Below are 14,574 nucleotides of genomic sequence, written 5' to 3'. Positions count from 1 at the left end.
GTCCTCAGTGGCCGGCTCTGGTGCAGAGCGACACCCCTCGCGAGGGCCAAGTCTGTCCCGGGCCCGGCGGCCAGGCCGGGGCCTCGCCTTCGCATCCTCCCGGAAGATTGGGCCACACAGGCCGAGGCTGCCCGGACCTAATCGGAAGCAGTGGCCCCGCCGCCTGTCCTGGCTTCAGGCCGGGGCCACAACGCGGCCGGGAAGAGGTCGCGCCTCCCGCTCTCCCCGCGCCTCCCCCCGCCGCAAGCCCGGTCCCAGCCACTTGGCGCGACCCTGCACCGGGTAATTGGGTCGGGAGGGAGGCGACGGGCGGGCGGCGACTCCAGAGAGACTACGCGCCTGTCAGCCGCAATTTGTCTAAGTGGACGGGACAGGCCGGGCCGCTGCGGGCCGGGGTCATCCAGGCCGCGGCCCCCACCCCAGCCAGACCCGGGACGGCGGGGGAGCCAGGCCGGGCCGCTGAACGGGGCTGGCTGGCGCCAAGGCTCCGGGAGGCGCGGGCCCGGCCTAACAGCCGGGGCTGGGAAGCCGCTCTGAGTCCGCTCTCGCCCCTGCACGCACACAGCACGCTGAGACCCGGACGGCACCTCCACGGCTGGTGACACACTTAGGGCCACACGCACGACCCGAGCTCAGCCTGGGCACACTCACGGACGGCTGTGCGCTTACACCAGCCTCACGCCAGCACCCCGTTACCGGGCGCACGTCCCTTCTGCCACAAGGCCACACATCCTCGAGGCATCCGCGCGGGCTCACGCAAATGTACCCCAGTCACACACACCACAGACAGCGGCGGGGCCGGCCCGGGGAAGGTCCTAGCAGCGGCCCTTGGCCCCACAAAAGGTTAAAGGGCGCAGGGCAGACGGGCGACCCAGCCAGCTCCGGACCGAGGCACAACCCCGCCCGGGCCGCCCTTGCCCTGTTTGCCTATCGCCGGAGCGCGGGACGCTCGGAGCGCGTGCAGCGGACCGGAGGCGGGGACGCCCGCGCCCGCCCGACGCCCGGGCCCGGGAGAGCTGGGGGGAGGGAGGGGCAGCAGAGCGCGCGTCCCCCGCCCGTCTGCGGGGCCCGGCCGATGCGAAGTGACAGGGGCCGGAGCTTTGTTGTGGAGCCTCGGCCGCCTGGCGCCAGCCGCCCCCGCCCGTGCCCTCCCCCTCCAGCCCTGGGCGGCTCGCAAGGCGCCCCCCGGGGCCTCTTAAAGAGACACGCACTCCCTGCCCTGGGGACCCCCCAGAGGCGCCTGTTCCCGGGAGGGGGAAGAGGGGTAGACCCGGGTGGGGGAGGGGCCGGTCGGCAGCTGGGCTGCGCGAGGCGCCGCTCAGAGGCCGCTGGAGCTTCCTCTGAGCGGGTTTTCGATGAGCCAAGGACATTCCTTGCGGGAGAGTTTGGCTGGGGGAGGGGGGTGGGTAGGTTCAGAGTCTTGAGAGTGGCTGTAGCAGAACCTTGGGTTCGCTGCGGGGTGCTGCGGGGCGGCAGGACAGGACAGACGGCGGGGGCTGGCCTAGAAAGAGCCTGTGGCCGCCACGGAACAGGTCCGAGGTCCAGCTCCTGGCTAGGAGGGGCTAGGTGGGGTCGTGGTCCCCGAATGCAACCGCTGCACCGCCGCCGCCGGGTGTCTTGGGCAAATAGCGCAGGCAAGTGTGTATCAAACTCCCTGGGCTTTAACCCCTGGACCAGCTACGGACCTTCCCCAGGAAAACGTTCAAATTGCACACACTTAGGTGTACACACATTGTTACAAGTACGAAAGTACGTGCACACACACGACTTTGCAAACGTATTCACGGAATCCCAGGCCTCTGCCGGGATTCCCCGCCAAGGATCGCTGCCCTGTCTACTCTCTGGTCACCTGGCGGATGGCGCACACCTGTGCGCACACGCCCTTCCCCGAGGGCCGCCTTCTGCCTAAGACGGAGTCCGCAGGCTTTGCCCGTGCGAAGCTGCAACGGGTCCTGACGCGGTTCCGCAGACCGCGCGGAGCGGAGTGGAAGGCTCGTTCCGACAGAGACGAGGCACCAAGTGAGGAGCGACCCACCCAGGCGCGAGGCGGTGAAGAAAAGCCCTGTGGGAGCTGCGCCCATGTAAACGCTGGGTAGGGGGAGCTTCGAGAGCGCCGGGGCCGCAGCGGAAAAATGGTCGCGTGGGTCAGGCAGCTCCAGCCGGTCCCGAACTCGACCTGCCCAGGGCGCCCAGGCCTGGGTCTGCGTGCACGGCGACCAGGCGCCCTGAGACCGAGTGTGCGCAGCGGACGGGCGGATCGCCTGGAGGCCGTTGGGTGCGGGCTGCACGCGACCACCACGCGGGCACAGGGCCCGCTCAGCTCACCCGCACTTGCACTGGTAGTGCCGGCAGGAGTGTCGCCCACGTCTAGTAGTGAGTGGTCCGTCTTGTCCTTCGCAAGGCGACAGCCAGGAATCTGTCTGAGCGTCGGCGCCCGAGCGCGATTCCAGCAGGTGTGTGGCCGCCTCAGTCTCTAGGAGCCCACCTCGCATTGCCGCTCCCGCTGCGCAGAGGGCACCACCACCCAGGGGTTGTGTAACACACACACAAGCACGCACGCACGTACGCACACATCGTGGGGTGAGAGGAATACTGGGGCTGCCGAGAAACGAAGGCTGAACGGGAAGAGTGGGTTCGGCCACGGGCGGTGGGGGTGTTCGGTCGCAGGTGCGCGCAGCCACTCCGACCCCGCCGCCCCGCGCTGGTGGACTTGGAGCCGTGCGCGGGCGAAAGTGGGAAACTCTGGGAAAGCGGCGAAGAGCCGCCGGAGGACGCCTGTGTTTAGGGTGTGGGAGACTTGTGTCTCCGGTACCGGGTGCGGCGAAAATTCGTTGGGTTGCGGGTCAAGAGTCGGGGGCCCAGGATCAGCCCGCGCGGGGCCGCCTGGTGCTGGGCGAAAGGCGCCCCCCCTTCCCAGCCCCGAGGATCCGCTCTCCCGGCCCTCGGAAGGCTCGGGGCTGGGTCGGGACGCAGACCACTGTCGGGCCGAGTTCAGGGCTCGCCCGGGACTCCAGGTTTCTCCAGAGTCTTCACTAAGGGTAGGCGCGGGCTAGGGGGTCCCCGCGTTTCGCGTGTGCAAGGCCTCGAGTCCGCTCCCGCCCACGCCGGCCCCTCCAGGGCTCTGCCACCGCTCCACTCACCAGCTCCCGACACCTGGGTTCCGCTCCGGGACCTCCGCCGCCCGCGCCTCCCGACTCGCCCGCCCACCGGCCTCTCTTCCCAGCGCCCGCAGCCTCCCTCCGGAGTGCAGGGGCCCGGGGCGGCGCCGCGGCCGGGAGCGGGGTCGGAGGCCAAACTGGGGCGCGGGCCAGAGCGTCCGGGCTGCCGGGCACGGGAGGAGGGCGCCCCCTCTCCTCTCGGGGCCGTGTCAATGCTTTGCACTTGGGGCTGGCGTGCGGCTGGGGGTCCTTTCCCAGGGCCCGGAGACCCGGGCGGCCCCCGCCTCAGGCCCGTTCGGCGGGTCGGGTCGGCCCGCCGGCTCCCCAGTCCCCGCGCAGGAAGCCTCCGGCGCTGGCGCAGGGTGGGGGCCCGGGCAGGGGGAGGGGTCTCGGGGCTCGCTGGCCCGTCATTGGTTAATATTTTATTCTGTTGACATGTTTTCTTACTGCTGAGGCTTCCGACACCTTCTCCCCGGCCCCCCCTCCCGGCCGGAGCTTGGCCTGAGCTGTCAAAACCCCGCCCCCGGAGACCCACAATTGGTCCAAAAAGCGTAAAATCAGCAATCAAGGGGGGCCTGGCTCGTTAGCGCAGGGGATCCGAGCAGGGCAGGACATGTGAGATAGTCACAGTTTTCCAGAGATCACGACAAGATCTAACCAGTCGCGCGTGGTCCCCGGCGCCGGAGCGGGCCAGCCCAGCCCAGCCCCGCGCAGAGCCCCCGCCACCCCCGCGCCCAGAGCCCCGCGCCCCTCGCCGCCCGCCGGACGGGGAGCCGGGAGGAGCCGCCGCCGCGCTTGCCACCCGGGTCGCCCTTCCTCCTCGCGCGACGCCGCCCGGGCCGGGGGTCCGAGCCCCGCGCCCCCGGCCCCGGCCCCCGGGCGCCCGGGCCGGATGTCCCGATGAGAGAGCCGGCGCTGGCGGCCAGCGCCATGGCTTACCATCCGTTCCACGCGCCACGGCCGGCCGACTTCCCATGTCCGCCTTCCTGGCGGCGGCGCAGCCCTCCTTCTTCCCCGCGCTCGCGCTGCCGCCCGGCGCGCTGGCCAAGCCGCTGCCCGACCCCGGCCTGGCGGGGGCGGCGGCCGTGGCGGCGGCGGCGGCGGCCGAGGCGGGGCTGCACGTCTCGGCACTCGGCCCGCACCCGCCCGCCGCGCATCTGCGCTCGCTTAAGAGCCTGGAGCCCGAGGACGAGGTGGAGGACGACCCCAAGGTGACGCTGGAGGCCAAAGAGCTGTGGGACCAGTTCCACAAGCTGGGCACCGAGATGGTCATCACCAAGTCCGGGAGGTAGGGCGGCCCGCCGGCCGGAGGGCGCGAGCGCGGGCGGGCGGGCGGGCGGGGGACCCCGCTGCGCCCGTCGGCGCCGAGCCCCTCGCTCCGGGCTCCCGGTTCGGCCCGGCGCTGCGCTTAGCTCCCCCGGAGAACCCAGCGATTTGTCCCTTTTGGCATCGAGCGGTATTTTAAGAAGTAAAACAGCAAAAGTTCCCGAATGAAGTAAAACGAAAACATGCTCCTAAAGAATAGTTCCAACTGTCCTGTGTCTCGGCCCCGGCGGGTCTCGCCGGCCTCGGCTGCCGCTTCTCAGCCTCGCCCGCCACCTCGCTCCCCTGCCTCCCGGTCTGGCCTGGACTCCGGGGTCCCGCGCCTTCCGGACTTCCTTCGGCCCCGGAGCCCAGGACGCCACCCGCTCACCGCCAGACCCGGGCTGGCCCGCCGGGTCCCGCCGGCCGCTCCGTTCCCGACAGCGAGGTGGAGCGGGCCCCGGGCCCAGGCCCAGCCCTGACCCAGCCGGGACCTTCGTCCCGGCCTCAGAACGAGGAGCCGGGGCTCACCCTCCGCCCCGGGGCCGAAAGAAAACCACGGCCCCCGACTCTTCCACCCTTCTGCGGTTCAGCCGCCGAGGGCCCAGGCCTCAGGCTTGCCCTCTTCCCCCGAACTCCAGGGTCAGGGACCTCGCTCCGGCTCTGCAGCCCAGTCCGCCCCGCAGATCCTCTGGGTTTATTTCTGGGAGCTCCCGCCCCCGGTGGGTACACCCCGAACAAACTTCGGGGGCGTTCGGGAGAATCAGGTGTGTTTTCAGAGGACCTGGATTTCTTCCCTGGACATTGGCTTCCATCTCAGCTGAGGGTGCGAGGGTCTCGGACCGAGCACAGGGCCCTGCGCGGGCAGAACCGGGATTTCCCAGGAGTGACGACCGCAGGGGACGGGGGGCTCCCAGGCGGCAACAAGGGGGCAGAACCGTGACCACCGGGGGACACGGCCGGGGAAGCCGAGGCGGTGGCGTGTGTCGGGGGCGTCCTGGGACACCGCACAGGGCCCCACCGCACCGCCCCGCTCCTTTCCCCGCAGGCGGATGTTCCCTCCGTTCAAGGTGCGAGTCAGTGGTCTGGACAAGAAGGCCAAGTACATCCTGCTGATGGACATTGTGGCCGCTGATGACTGCCGGTATAAATTCCACAACTCGCGCTGGATGGTGGCCGGCAAGGCCGACCCGGAGATGCCCAAGCGCATGTACATCCACCCGGACAGCCCGGCCACGGGAGAGCAGTGGATGGCCAAGCCTGTGGCCTTCCACAAGCTGAAGCTGACGAACAACATCTCCGACAAACACGGCTTCGTGAGTGTGGGGCCGACCGGGGCTGGGCAGGCAGAGGCTGCAGTGCAGGGTTGAGGCGGGAGGCAGGGACTGTCCCCGGAGCCCCTGCCCAGGCCACTGCCCTGTGGCCTACACAGGCTGAGCCTGGGTCCCGAGGGCTCTGCTCTCTGTAAGCCTGGGGTGCAGCAGGGTAGGCGCTGGCAAGCTCCAGGCTGCTCACAATCTCCGCCGGGGTGGGTCAGGCCTTCTGAAAACCCTTCCTGGCGAGCAGCGGCATGCAGGAGTGGCTGGGACTCCATTGCACAGACACTGGTCTTGAGGTGCTGAGCTTGGGAGACCTGCCGCGACCTCAGCGTGTGCTCGCCCTCCTCCAAGAGCCCCGTCCCCATCCCTCTGCTCCAACCAGGAGATTTACAACTGAAGCCAGCCCCTAGGCACCCTCTCTGAGAACCCCATCTCTCCTCCCAAAGGCAGATGCCGGACCTGGAGAGGGGAATTTGGGGGTTCTCTCCTTTATCGCCTGAGCCAGGGCCCCAGCGAATGGGAGGGGGCAGTTCAAGAGGCCAAAGGGACGGCCTGTTCCGAGTGAGGGCAGTCCTCGGCCTCCGAGTTCCCAGTCTTCTCTCCGTGGGTTTGCTAGGGCTTAGCCATGAGCCCAGGAAGGGAGGTTAAGGGTGGGGCTGTGGAGGGTTTTTATTTTGTTTTATTTATTTCTGTTTTCAACGGAGATAATTTTTTTAAATGGAGAGAGAAACTGATAAAAGAACAATGAAAGGAAAAAAATAGAATAAAATTATAAAGGAGAAAAAGAGCAGGAAGACAGGAGGAAATAGCGGGGGGGGGGGGTGTTGTCGGGAAAGCAGAACCATGTGGAGACAGAACTGGAAAGGGTTCAAGGCCCTCGAGAGTGGAAATGCTCCGGCCAAAGGCTGGGGGCTGCCGGCTGACCCCTGTCCTCCCCGCAGACCATCCTGAACTCCATGCACAAGTACCAGCCCCGCTTCCACATCGTGCGGGCCAACGACATCCTGAAGCTGCCCTACAGCACCTTCCGCACCTACGTGTTCCCCGAAACCGACTTCATCGCGGTCACTGCCTACCAGAACGACAAGGTGCGCGGGACGGGGGGGCGGGCCCAGCCCCCGCACCGACGCCCCTACACACACGCAGGCTCCAACCCTCCGCGCATAGCAGTCTGCAGCCCCCACCCCACCCACCCCGCCCCTGACAGCCCGCTCCCGGAGCTCCGAGCCTCTCACCTTTAAGGGCAGCGCGCACCGAGACCTCCCAGGCTCCCTCCCAAGTCCTGGTAGACGTACACTCGCTCCCTGGGGCGCGCAACAGCTGGGCTCTCGTTGGGGTGGAGATGTTTACTTAGCAATTAGCAGAGACTTCGGGCCCGCGCCGACAATTTTACATTTCATTCGTTTATTTCTTGGCTCAGGGATGGGAATTTAAATGGAGAGAGGGTGCCCGAGGCAATCTGCCCAGGCTGTCCCGCTGCTTAGGAACCCGGCGCTAGGAACCTGGGGCCCAGCTTTCACTCCCCCCGGGGAGCCAGAGGTCGGGACAGGTGACGCAACCCCCAAGGCAAACCCCCTTTGGGCCAGTCCAGGCCCAAGTCCTCCTGGGAGATGCTTAGAGACTTTTCCTTCAAGCCAAAGTGCCTTTCCTCCTTGATGCCTTCCTACACCTTCTCTCCAAAGGGGCAAAGGCCACCCCCAGTAGGTCTGTGTCGGTGTGCACCGTCCGGGGGAATGACAGGGTCCAGGGTGCTCTGACATCCTCCTCCTGTCTCTGCGAGCCCAAGTGTGAGATCGAGGATGCGTGCCCTGTTTGGGGTGCTAGGATGCGTGTGGACGCGCGTGTTTTCGTCTGTTCTGGGGGCACTGGTTTTTTCTGTATGTACTTGCGTGTGCGTGGGTCTGCGAGTGTGACTTGGCTTTTTTTCCGTGTCTACGGACCTGCGTGTGCGCCGCGGTCTCAGGTGCCGGGCTCGTCGCGCGCCTGAGCCTGCGTGCCCACAGCTCTGGGCCTGTGTGTGCGCACTGGCGATTCCGCTTGGAACACTTTGAAGGAGGAGAGACCCTGTCGCTTTCTGCGAGGCCTCACCTCGCCTTTGGGTTCAGAGCTGCCCATCCCAGGTGGGCAGGTACCAAGCAGACACTCCCGGGCCCTCCTGTGCGGGCCGGCAGCCGCTGACCTCGGGGTGACCCAGGCCAGGCTGGAAGAACCGCATCCTGACCTGGTGCCGCCCCCTCGGTCCCCGCAGATCACTCAGCTGAAGATCGACAACAACCCGTTTGCCAAGGGCTTCCGGGACACCGGGAACGGCAGGAGGGAGAAAAGGTGAGGGCCGCTCGGGGCCGCTCCGGGCCGCTCCGCGGCGGGTGCCTGGGGAGCGGACGTGAGGGTGGGCGCGCTCCGCTCTGACCTCGCCCTCCGTTCCTCCCCAGGAAGCAGCTGACGCTGCCGTCTCTGCGCCTGTACGAGGAGCACTGCAAGCCGGAGCGCGACGGCGCCGAATCCGACGCCTCGTCCTGCGACCCTCCCCCCGCACGGGAACCGCCGCCGTCCCCGGGGGCAGCGCCCAGTCCCCTCCGCCTGCACCGGACCAGAGGTGAGGGTCGGGCGGTCGGACTAGAGGTAGGGGGAGGAGAAAGGGAGGGTCTCCTCCGGGCGCCGGCTGGCTCTGTGCTCGACGTCAGGCTAACCCTTTAGGCCCGGAGCAGCGTTCAGTGTGTCTGGGATGGGGCTTCCCACGTGGACGCCCGGTTAAGGACCGTCCCTCGTAGTCAGAGGATCCGACTGGACTCCAGGCTGGGCTCCTGGTGCCGTGTGACTCCGCAGGAAAGGGAACTCCACAGGGCTCGGTTCCCCCACTGTATTCCGGAGACTTGGATTAGGTGACCTGTCGCTGCCCCTCGCCCGACGAGGATCTAGAAGCCATCGACTTGCCCTCCCCGACAACAGGCCTTTCCAAGTCTCTCCGACGCGCCCCAGACACCGGGAGAGCCTTCGCGCCTCCCCAAGCCCCCGTAACCCCATGCTTCCCCTCTTCCTGCAGCCGAGGATAAGTCGTTCGCTGCAGACAGTGACCCAGAACCCGAGAGGCTGAGCGAGGAGCGCGCGGGACCCGCGCTAGGCCGCAGCCCGGCCCTGGACGGCAGCAGCCCTGCCCGCTTGACCGAACCTGAGCGCGCCCGGGAGCGGCGCAGCCCGGAGAGGGGCAAGGAGCCGGCGGAGGGCGGCGGGGACGGCCCCTTTGGTCTGCGGACCCTAGAGAAGGAGCGGGCCGAAGGCCGGAGGAAGGACGAGGGGCGCAAGGAGGCGGGTGAGGGCAAGGAGCCCAGCCTGGCACCGCTGGTGGTGCAGACAGACAGCGCGTCCCCCCTGGGCGCCGGCCACCTCCCGGGACTGGCTTTCTCCGGCCATCTTCACGGGCAGCAGTTTTTCGGGCCACTGGGAGCTGGCCAGCCGCTCTTTCTGCACCCGGGACAGTTCGCCATGGGCCCTGGAGCCTTCTCCGCCATGGGCATGGGTCACCTACTGGCCTCGGTGGCGGGCGGCAGTGGCAATAGCGGAGGTGGCGGGCCGGGGGCCACCACCGGGCTGGACGCAGGCGGGCTGGGCCCCGCCGTCAGTGCAGCGAGCACCGCGGCGCCTTTCCCGTTCCACCTCTCCCAGCACATGCTGGCTTCTCAGGTAAGGCCTGTGATCTGGTGGCATCGGGATGGAGGGAGGAGGAGCAACGTGCATTGCCGGGTAGGCACAGGGCTTAGGGCGCCCTGAGATTCTACGGGCAAGGACCCAGTCCTGGGGAGACCTGAGGTGCGCTCTCTAGGACTCTAGGTTCAGGGATGCTCGGACTCTAGGTGCAGGGTCTGGCCAGGGCGCTCCTTCTGACTCCTGTGTGACCTTGGGCAAGCCCCTGGGCCTCTCTGGGCCTGCTGCCTTCTCAATAACCACAACAGAGAACGAGGCGCCCATTAGATTCCTCCCGCTCCGACAGACTGGGGCTGCCCCTGGCCTTTGTGAAGTTCACTTTCCTGGCCTCGGGTCGTTTTCCTTGGGGTCAAAGACCTTCTACTCACTGCAAATCCCTGAAATCCACCCCCCCCCCCAAGGTGGCTGGACAAAGGGAGTAGGACATTTCGAAATATTTTCTGGACAACTGACCACCAAGAATGACCCATCTCCAGATGCCTTTTTCAGGCCCTCCGGGAAGTCCCCTGACCTGACACAGGGCAAGGCTGTTCCTTCCCCCACCTTGGGTCTCCTCACCCCCAGCCACACATCTCTGGGAAAAGGAGCTCAGTTCCCCAGGCCCAGGGTGAAATTCTGAGCTCCCAGGGGAGGGTTCATTAAACTGTGGCCAGCAGCAAAATAAGGAGATTGGGTGGGGAGAGCGGCCTCTTTGGTTGCTTGGGTGGAATATTCCCTGTGGAAAGATTTGGATTCTCTTCATTCATTTTCTTCCCTCTGAGGTTTCTGGCAAATTGAACCCTTGAGATCATATCTTACGGGAAGGAAAATAGGAGTTCAGGTCTGAGAAGGCTCCTTTGGTTTAGAAGCAAATATTTTTTTTAAAGTGGGGGAGGAGATTTTAAACAGGTTTGAAACAGAGTTCAAAGGGGGGCGGGCTGCGGAGCAAGTGTCGGAGGCACTAACAGCACACATCCAGGACTCTGAGCTGGCAAGGAAGCTTCTGGAAGACAGAGTTCTGGGTCTGGAGGCGGAATCTGACTCCTTGAGTCTGTATGTACGTGAATGTCTCCTCCCCAGACAAGTTCTGGTGAGGAGCATAGGCATCGCAGAGGTCGTGGAGAAGTCACGGCTTCTAGACACGGCCTGACCGGCAGGTGCAAGGTCAGGGTGGGAACACCCGGCACGCGGGAGGCACCACTTGGTGCACCGCTAGTGGTTAAGGACCCGAGCCAGGGCAGCCCACCCCTGGCCATCAGGTAGAGCCAAATCCTGGGAGAACTGACACCTCCCTCCTTTTCCTCCCAACTTGAGGTGCCAGGCCTGGATGCCCAGTGGGACGTGACCTTCTAGGAAGGATATTTTTTTCATTTCTGACTAAGCTGCTGCTTTTTCCCCTCCCTGCCTGAGCCAGGCCCGAGTCTCCCTAGAAGCCGAGCGCAGTCAGCCCCCTGCCCTCCTCCCTGTACCCACATACTCCGGGGAGCCAGCCATTGTTTCAAAGGTCAGATCATCCAAAAGTCGGGCCTCACGGACTCAGGCGGTGTGTATCCAAGGTTTCCTGGCTACTGTGCTCTCCGCAGGCAGAAGACTGCATTCCTTCCTCCGCTGCCACGGAGGTGCGGCCAGGGGCTCTTTAGAGCGCATTCAGGCCAGTTTGGGACCTGATTGGCATCTGTGCCCTTCTCCTGGCCTGGGAGAAGACCTCTGAGCAGGTTGACAAGCAGAAGGAGAATTTACAAAGCTCCTCCCCCATACCTGTGCTTCCTCAGCCCTTTTGGGGGCGCCTGCAGGGCTGGGCAGGACACTGCTCTAAGTGAGCAGAACCTCCCAAGACAGCCAGAGCTGACTGCTTGCCACCTGGCCCTGCCCCTGCGCTATTTCCTCCCTCCGGGCCTTTGCCTGCGCTAGTTCAGCCACCCGGAATGTCCTTCCCGCTACTCCTCCTGGCACAGAGCTTGATGGTGCCAGGCCTTCGTGTCAACCTGCAGGCAGCCGTGGGCACATTGGCTCAGGTCTGACTGCGCTGTGTGGGGTCCTAGTGATGTGAGCTCTGGCCTTCTGTCCCTGAAACCGCAGGGCGAGGAGTCCTAGTCGTAGCGCCACCCCCAGCACCAAACTCACCCTCAGGGACACCTCAGGCAGGATGCCTAACCTTTGTGGTGTTACTTTTTTTTTTCCCCAGGGAATCCCAATGCCTACTTTCGGAGGCCTCTTCCCGTACCCCTACACCTACATGGCAGCCGCGGCTGCAGCCGCCTCCGCTTTGCCAGCCACCAGTGCTGCCGCCGCAGCCGCTGCTGCCGCTGGCTCCCTCTCCCGGAGCCCCTTTCTGGGCAGCGCCCGGCCCCGTCTGCGCTTCAGCCCCTACCAGATCCCGGTCACCATCCCGCCCAGCACTAGTCTCCTCGCCACTGGGCTGGCGGCAGAGGGCTCCAAGGCAGCGGGCAGCAACAGCCGGGAGCCCAGCCCGCTGCCTGAGCTGGCTCTCCGTAAAGTGGGGGCTCCGCCCCGTGGTGCCCTGTCGCCCAGCGGCTCAGCCAAAGAGGCGGCCAGTGAACTGCAGAGCATCCAGAGACTGGTGAGTGGGCTGGAGAGCCAGCGAGCCCTCTCCCCGGGCAGGGAGTCTCCCAAGTGAGGGGGCTGCCCAGCTACTCCGCTGCCACGAAGGCCTCCCGGGCTGCCTGCCCTTGCTGCTTGGGACCTGTACAGCACAGAATGGGTATTTATTTAAATAAAGGAGCAAAAGCGGGCTGCAGCAGCGGAATAGAGCCCTGACCAGCCAGCGGGGGCCTGGGACACTTCCCTGGGCCTCACAAGGAATCCTGCTCCCGGGATCACAGTCGCTTTGGAGCCACTGGACTCCGTCCAGATTTGCTCCGGTGTCAAGGTGGCATCGTCCGGGGGCATCTCCGGGTCCTCCAGCGCTGCGGAGAGACCTCGTGCCAGCCCAGTGGTCTCACGAGGAGCCAGAAGGTGCAGGGCTTCGGGGTGGGAGCTTCGGAAGGAGCCCCGGAAGGCCTCAGCCTCCTGCCCGGACCGCGGGGGAGTCGGGGGTGAGGGATGCTGGAGTCAGAGCCGACCGCAGTCAGTGCAGGCTTGAGCTGGGAGGGACCTGTTCCTTTCGTCCTCCCACGTCTTCCCCCCAAGAGACAGGCGCCCCTTCTACCCCTGGGTCCGCGGAGTGAGTGGCACTTCTGCCTTGAGTCCCCAGGGGGAAAAAAAAGATATTTATGAAATAAATGGTAATTTGTGTAAATAAGCTTTAAGATTCCCAGAATATGCAAATTGGTATTAATTTATTCAAAAGTGTACATTGCTGTGTACATAATATTTAGAGATTAACTCATAGCATTTAAAAGTTTTTTCATTTTACATGAGCATCTATATTGTACAGGGCTGGTGGGCGGTGGTCCTCGGCTGCAGGAGGAAGGCCCGACCCCGGAGGAGCTCCCACCCCGCCAGCCCCTCGGCCCCTCCGCCCGGGCTTCGCTCGCCTGGCCCCCGGGCTCCACCTCAGGTTTTCACTTTTCGCTCCGGAGTGAGACGAAACGAAAAAAAAAAAAGAAAGAAAAGTAAAAGAAAAGAGAGGAAAACAATAAACGCGAGAAAACAATAAAACGCTACACTGCGAAGTGAACGGCGCTGTGCGCTCTGTGGGCCGCGCGGGGCTGGGGCGCGGCGAGCGCCCTAGGAGGGACTGGAGGCGGGAACAAAGGGCCGGGCGCCCGGGGCTCGGCGGCAGCCGCCTCCCGGGGGCGGCCGCGCGGCGGGGCAGCGGGCGGAGCTGCGAGGCCAGGCGGCGCCGGTGCGGGCCGCGGGCTGGGCTGGGAGGCGCCGAACCGGCCGGAGCCCCGCGCGCTCCCAGCGCGCCGCGTCCCAGGCCGGGGATCGGGCTCCCTCTACTGGCCACTCCGCCCTGCCCGCCGCTCTCGCGGCTCCGCGGATTCCCGGCTCTCTTCACGGCGCATCCAGGTGGAACCGCACCCCTTTTGGCGCCTCTGGGTAGGTGGGGCCGGGAGGGTGGGTGATCCCTCTCTCCTCCTCGGAGGCGTTTGGTTGTAGTCCCCCAAATGCCGCACACCCTAGAACTCTTCCATCGCTCTGTCTTCTGAACCTCAGAAATACACACTCTCTCCGTGTCAGGGCTGTCGACTCGAGTGGCAAAGTCCGGCCTGAAAGTTTTCCCGTGTGATTCATCTGCATCTCTCTTGGAGGTGTGGGGAGTGTGAGTCAATGGGCTGTTTCTTTCCTGCCTTGGTTTTCCGCTGGATAACAACGGGACCAGCTGGGATTCCTCTGGGAGTCCCACTGCATCAGTCTCCACTAGGTGTGTGCCTGCCCCGAGGCCACTCCTGCAGGACGGCCGCTCCCGCCCCCATGGCATCCTCCCGCTTCACCCAGACCACGGGTATCGGCAGACCCAGTACCAGCAGTGGGAAGGGGTAGGAGATGGGCAGGCAGTCACTCCCTCAACGCGCCTCTGGGCCACCCCGTCACTGAGCCCCTCCACTTTCTTCCCAGCCCTCCCCAGCCCTCCCCTCCGCTCTCCTCTCTCTGTTGGTGGTATCTTTATTTCTTTTTACATTCAATATTTTTTCTATTAGTTTCAGGTGTACAGCACGGTGGTCAGATAATCAGACAAGCCCCACCTGACACCACACATAGTTATTCCAATTTAATATTATTGATTCTATGCCTTCTTTATGCGGCACTTGACATCCCCGTGACGATTTTGTGAGGACTGACTGGTACTTCTTAGTCCCTTCACCACTGCCACCCAGCCCCCGACCTCCCTCCCCTCAGGCAGCCGTCGGGCTGATCTGTCTGTGAGTCCCAGCTCTCTCCTCTCGGGGACCTGTGCCGCCCTGGCTGAGCGGGTGGTCCGCCTTGGGACTTGGGGGAGTGGGAGGCACTGGCCCTCGACTCACAGGGGCACCAGCGGCGGTGATACAGAGATGGGGGAATAAGGTGGAGGTGGGATGGACGATGTCGGGCCTCCAAGCACCCAGGACACCTTCCCGGGCCAACACATTTCCAGGGAGGGGGCTGGCCCTCGGCCGCGCTGAACTGGCTAGGGTGTGGGTCAGTGAACGAGTGGGAGGGCTCAGGAG

The 14,574-nt window shown here is 65.2% G+C and overlaps 1 protein-coding gene across 1 annotated transcript; it reads left to right on the top strand.

Annotated features, from left to right (window-relative positions):
• The first annotated feature begins 3,442 nt into the window (after positions 1-3,442).
• On the top strand, positions 3,443-13,035 carry TBX2 (T-box transcription factor 2). Its single transcript, XM_028520510.2, is given in 8 exon segments — positions 3,443-4,131; positions 4,134-4,446; positions 5,509-5,776; positions 6,721-6,867; positions 8,028-8,104; positions 8,212-8,375; positions 8,823-9,460; positions 11,646-13,035. Coding segments are annotated over 8 exon segments (2,133 nt in total). The 5' UTR covers positions 3,443-4,058; the 3' UTR covers positions 12,099-13,035.
• The last annotated feature ends 1,539 nt before the right edge of the window (positions 13,036-14,574 follow it).

Source organism: Phyllostomus discolor, chromosome 8, assembly GCF_004126475.2.
Source record: "Phyllostomus discolor isolate MPI-MPIP mPhyDis1 chromosome 8, mPhyDis1.pri.v3, whole genome shotgun sequence".
NCBI classification, from domain to species: domain Eukaryota; kingdom Metazoa; phylum Chordata; class Mammalia; order Chiroptera; family Phyllostomidae; genus Phyllostomus; species Phyllostomus discolor.
This window is presented reverse-complemented; position numbering and strand designations above follow the sequence as displayed.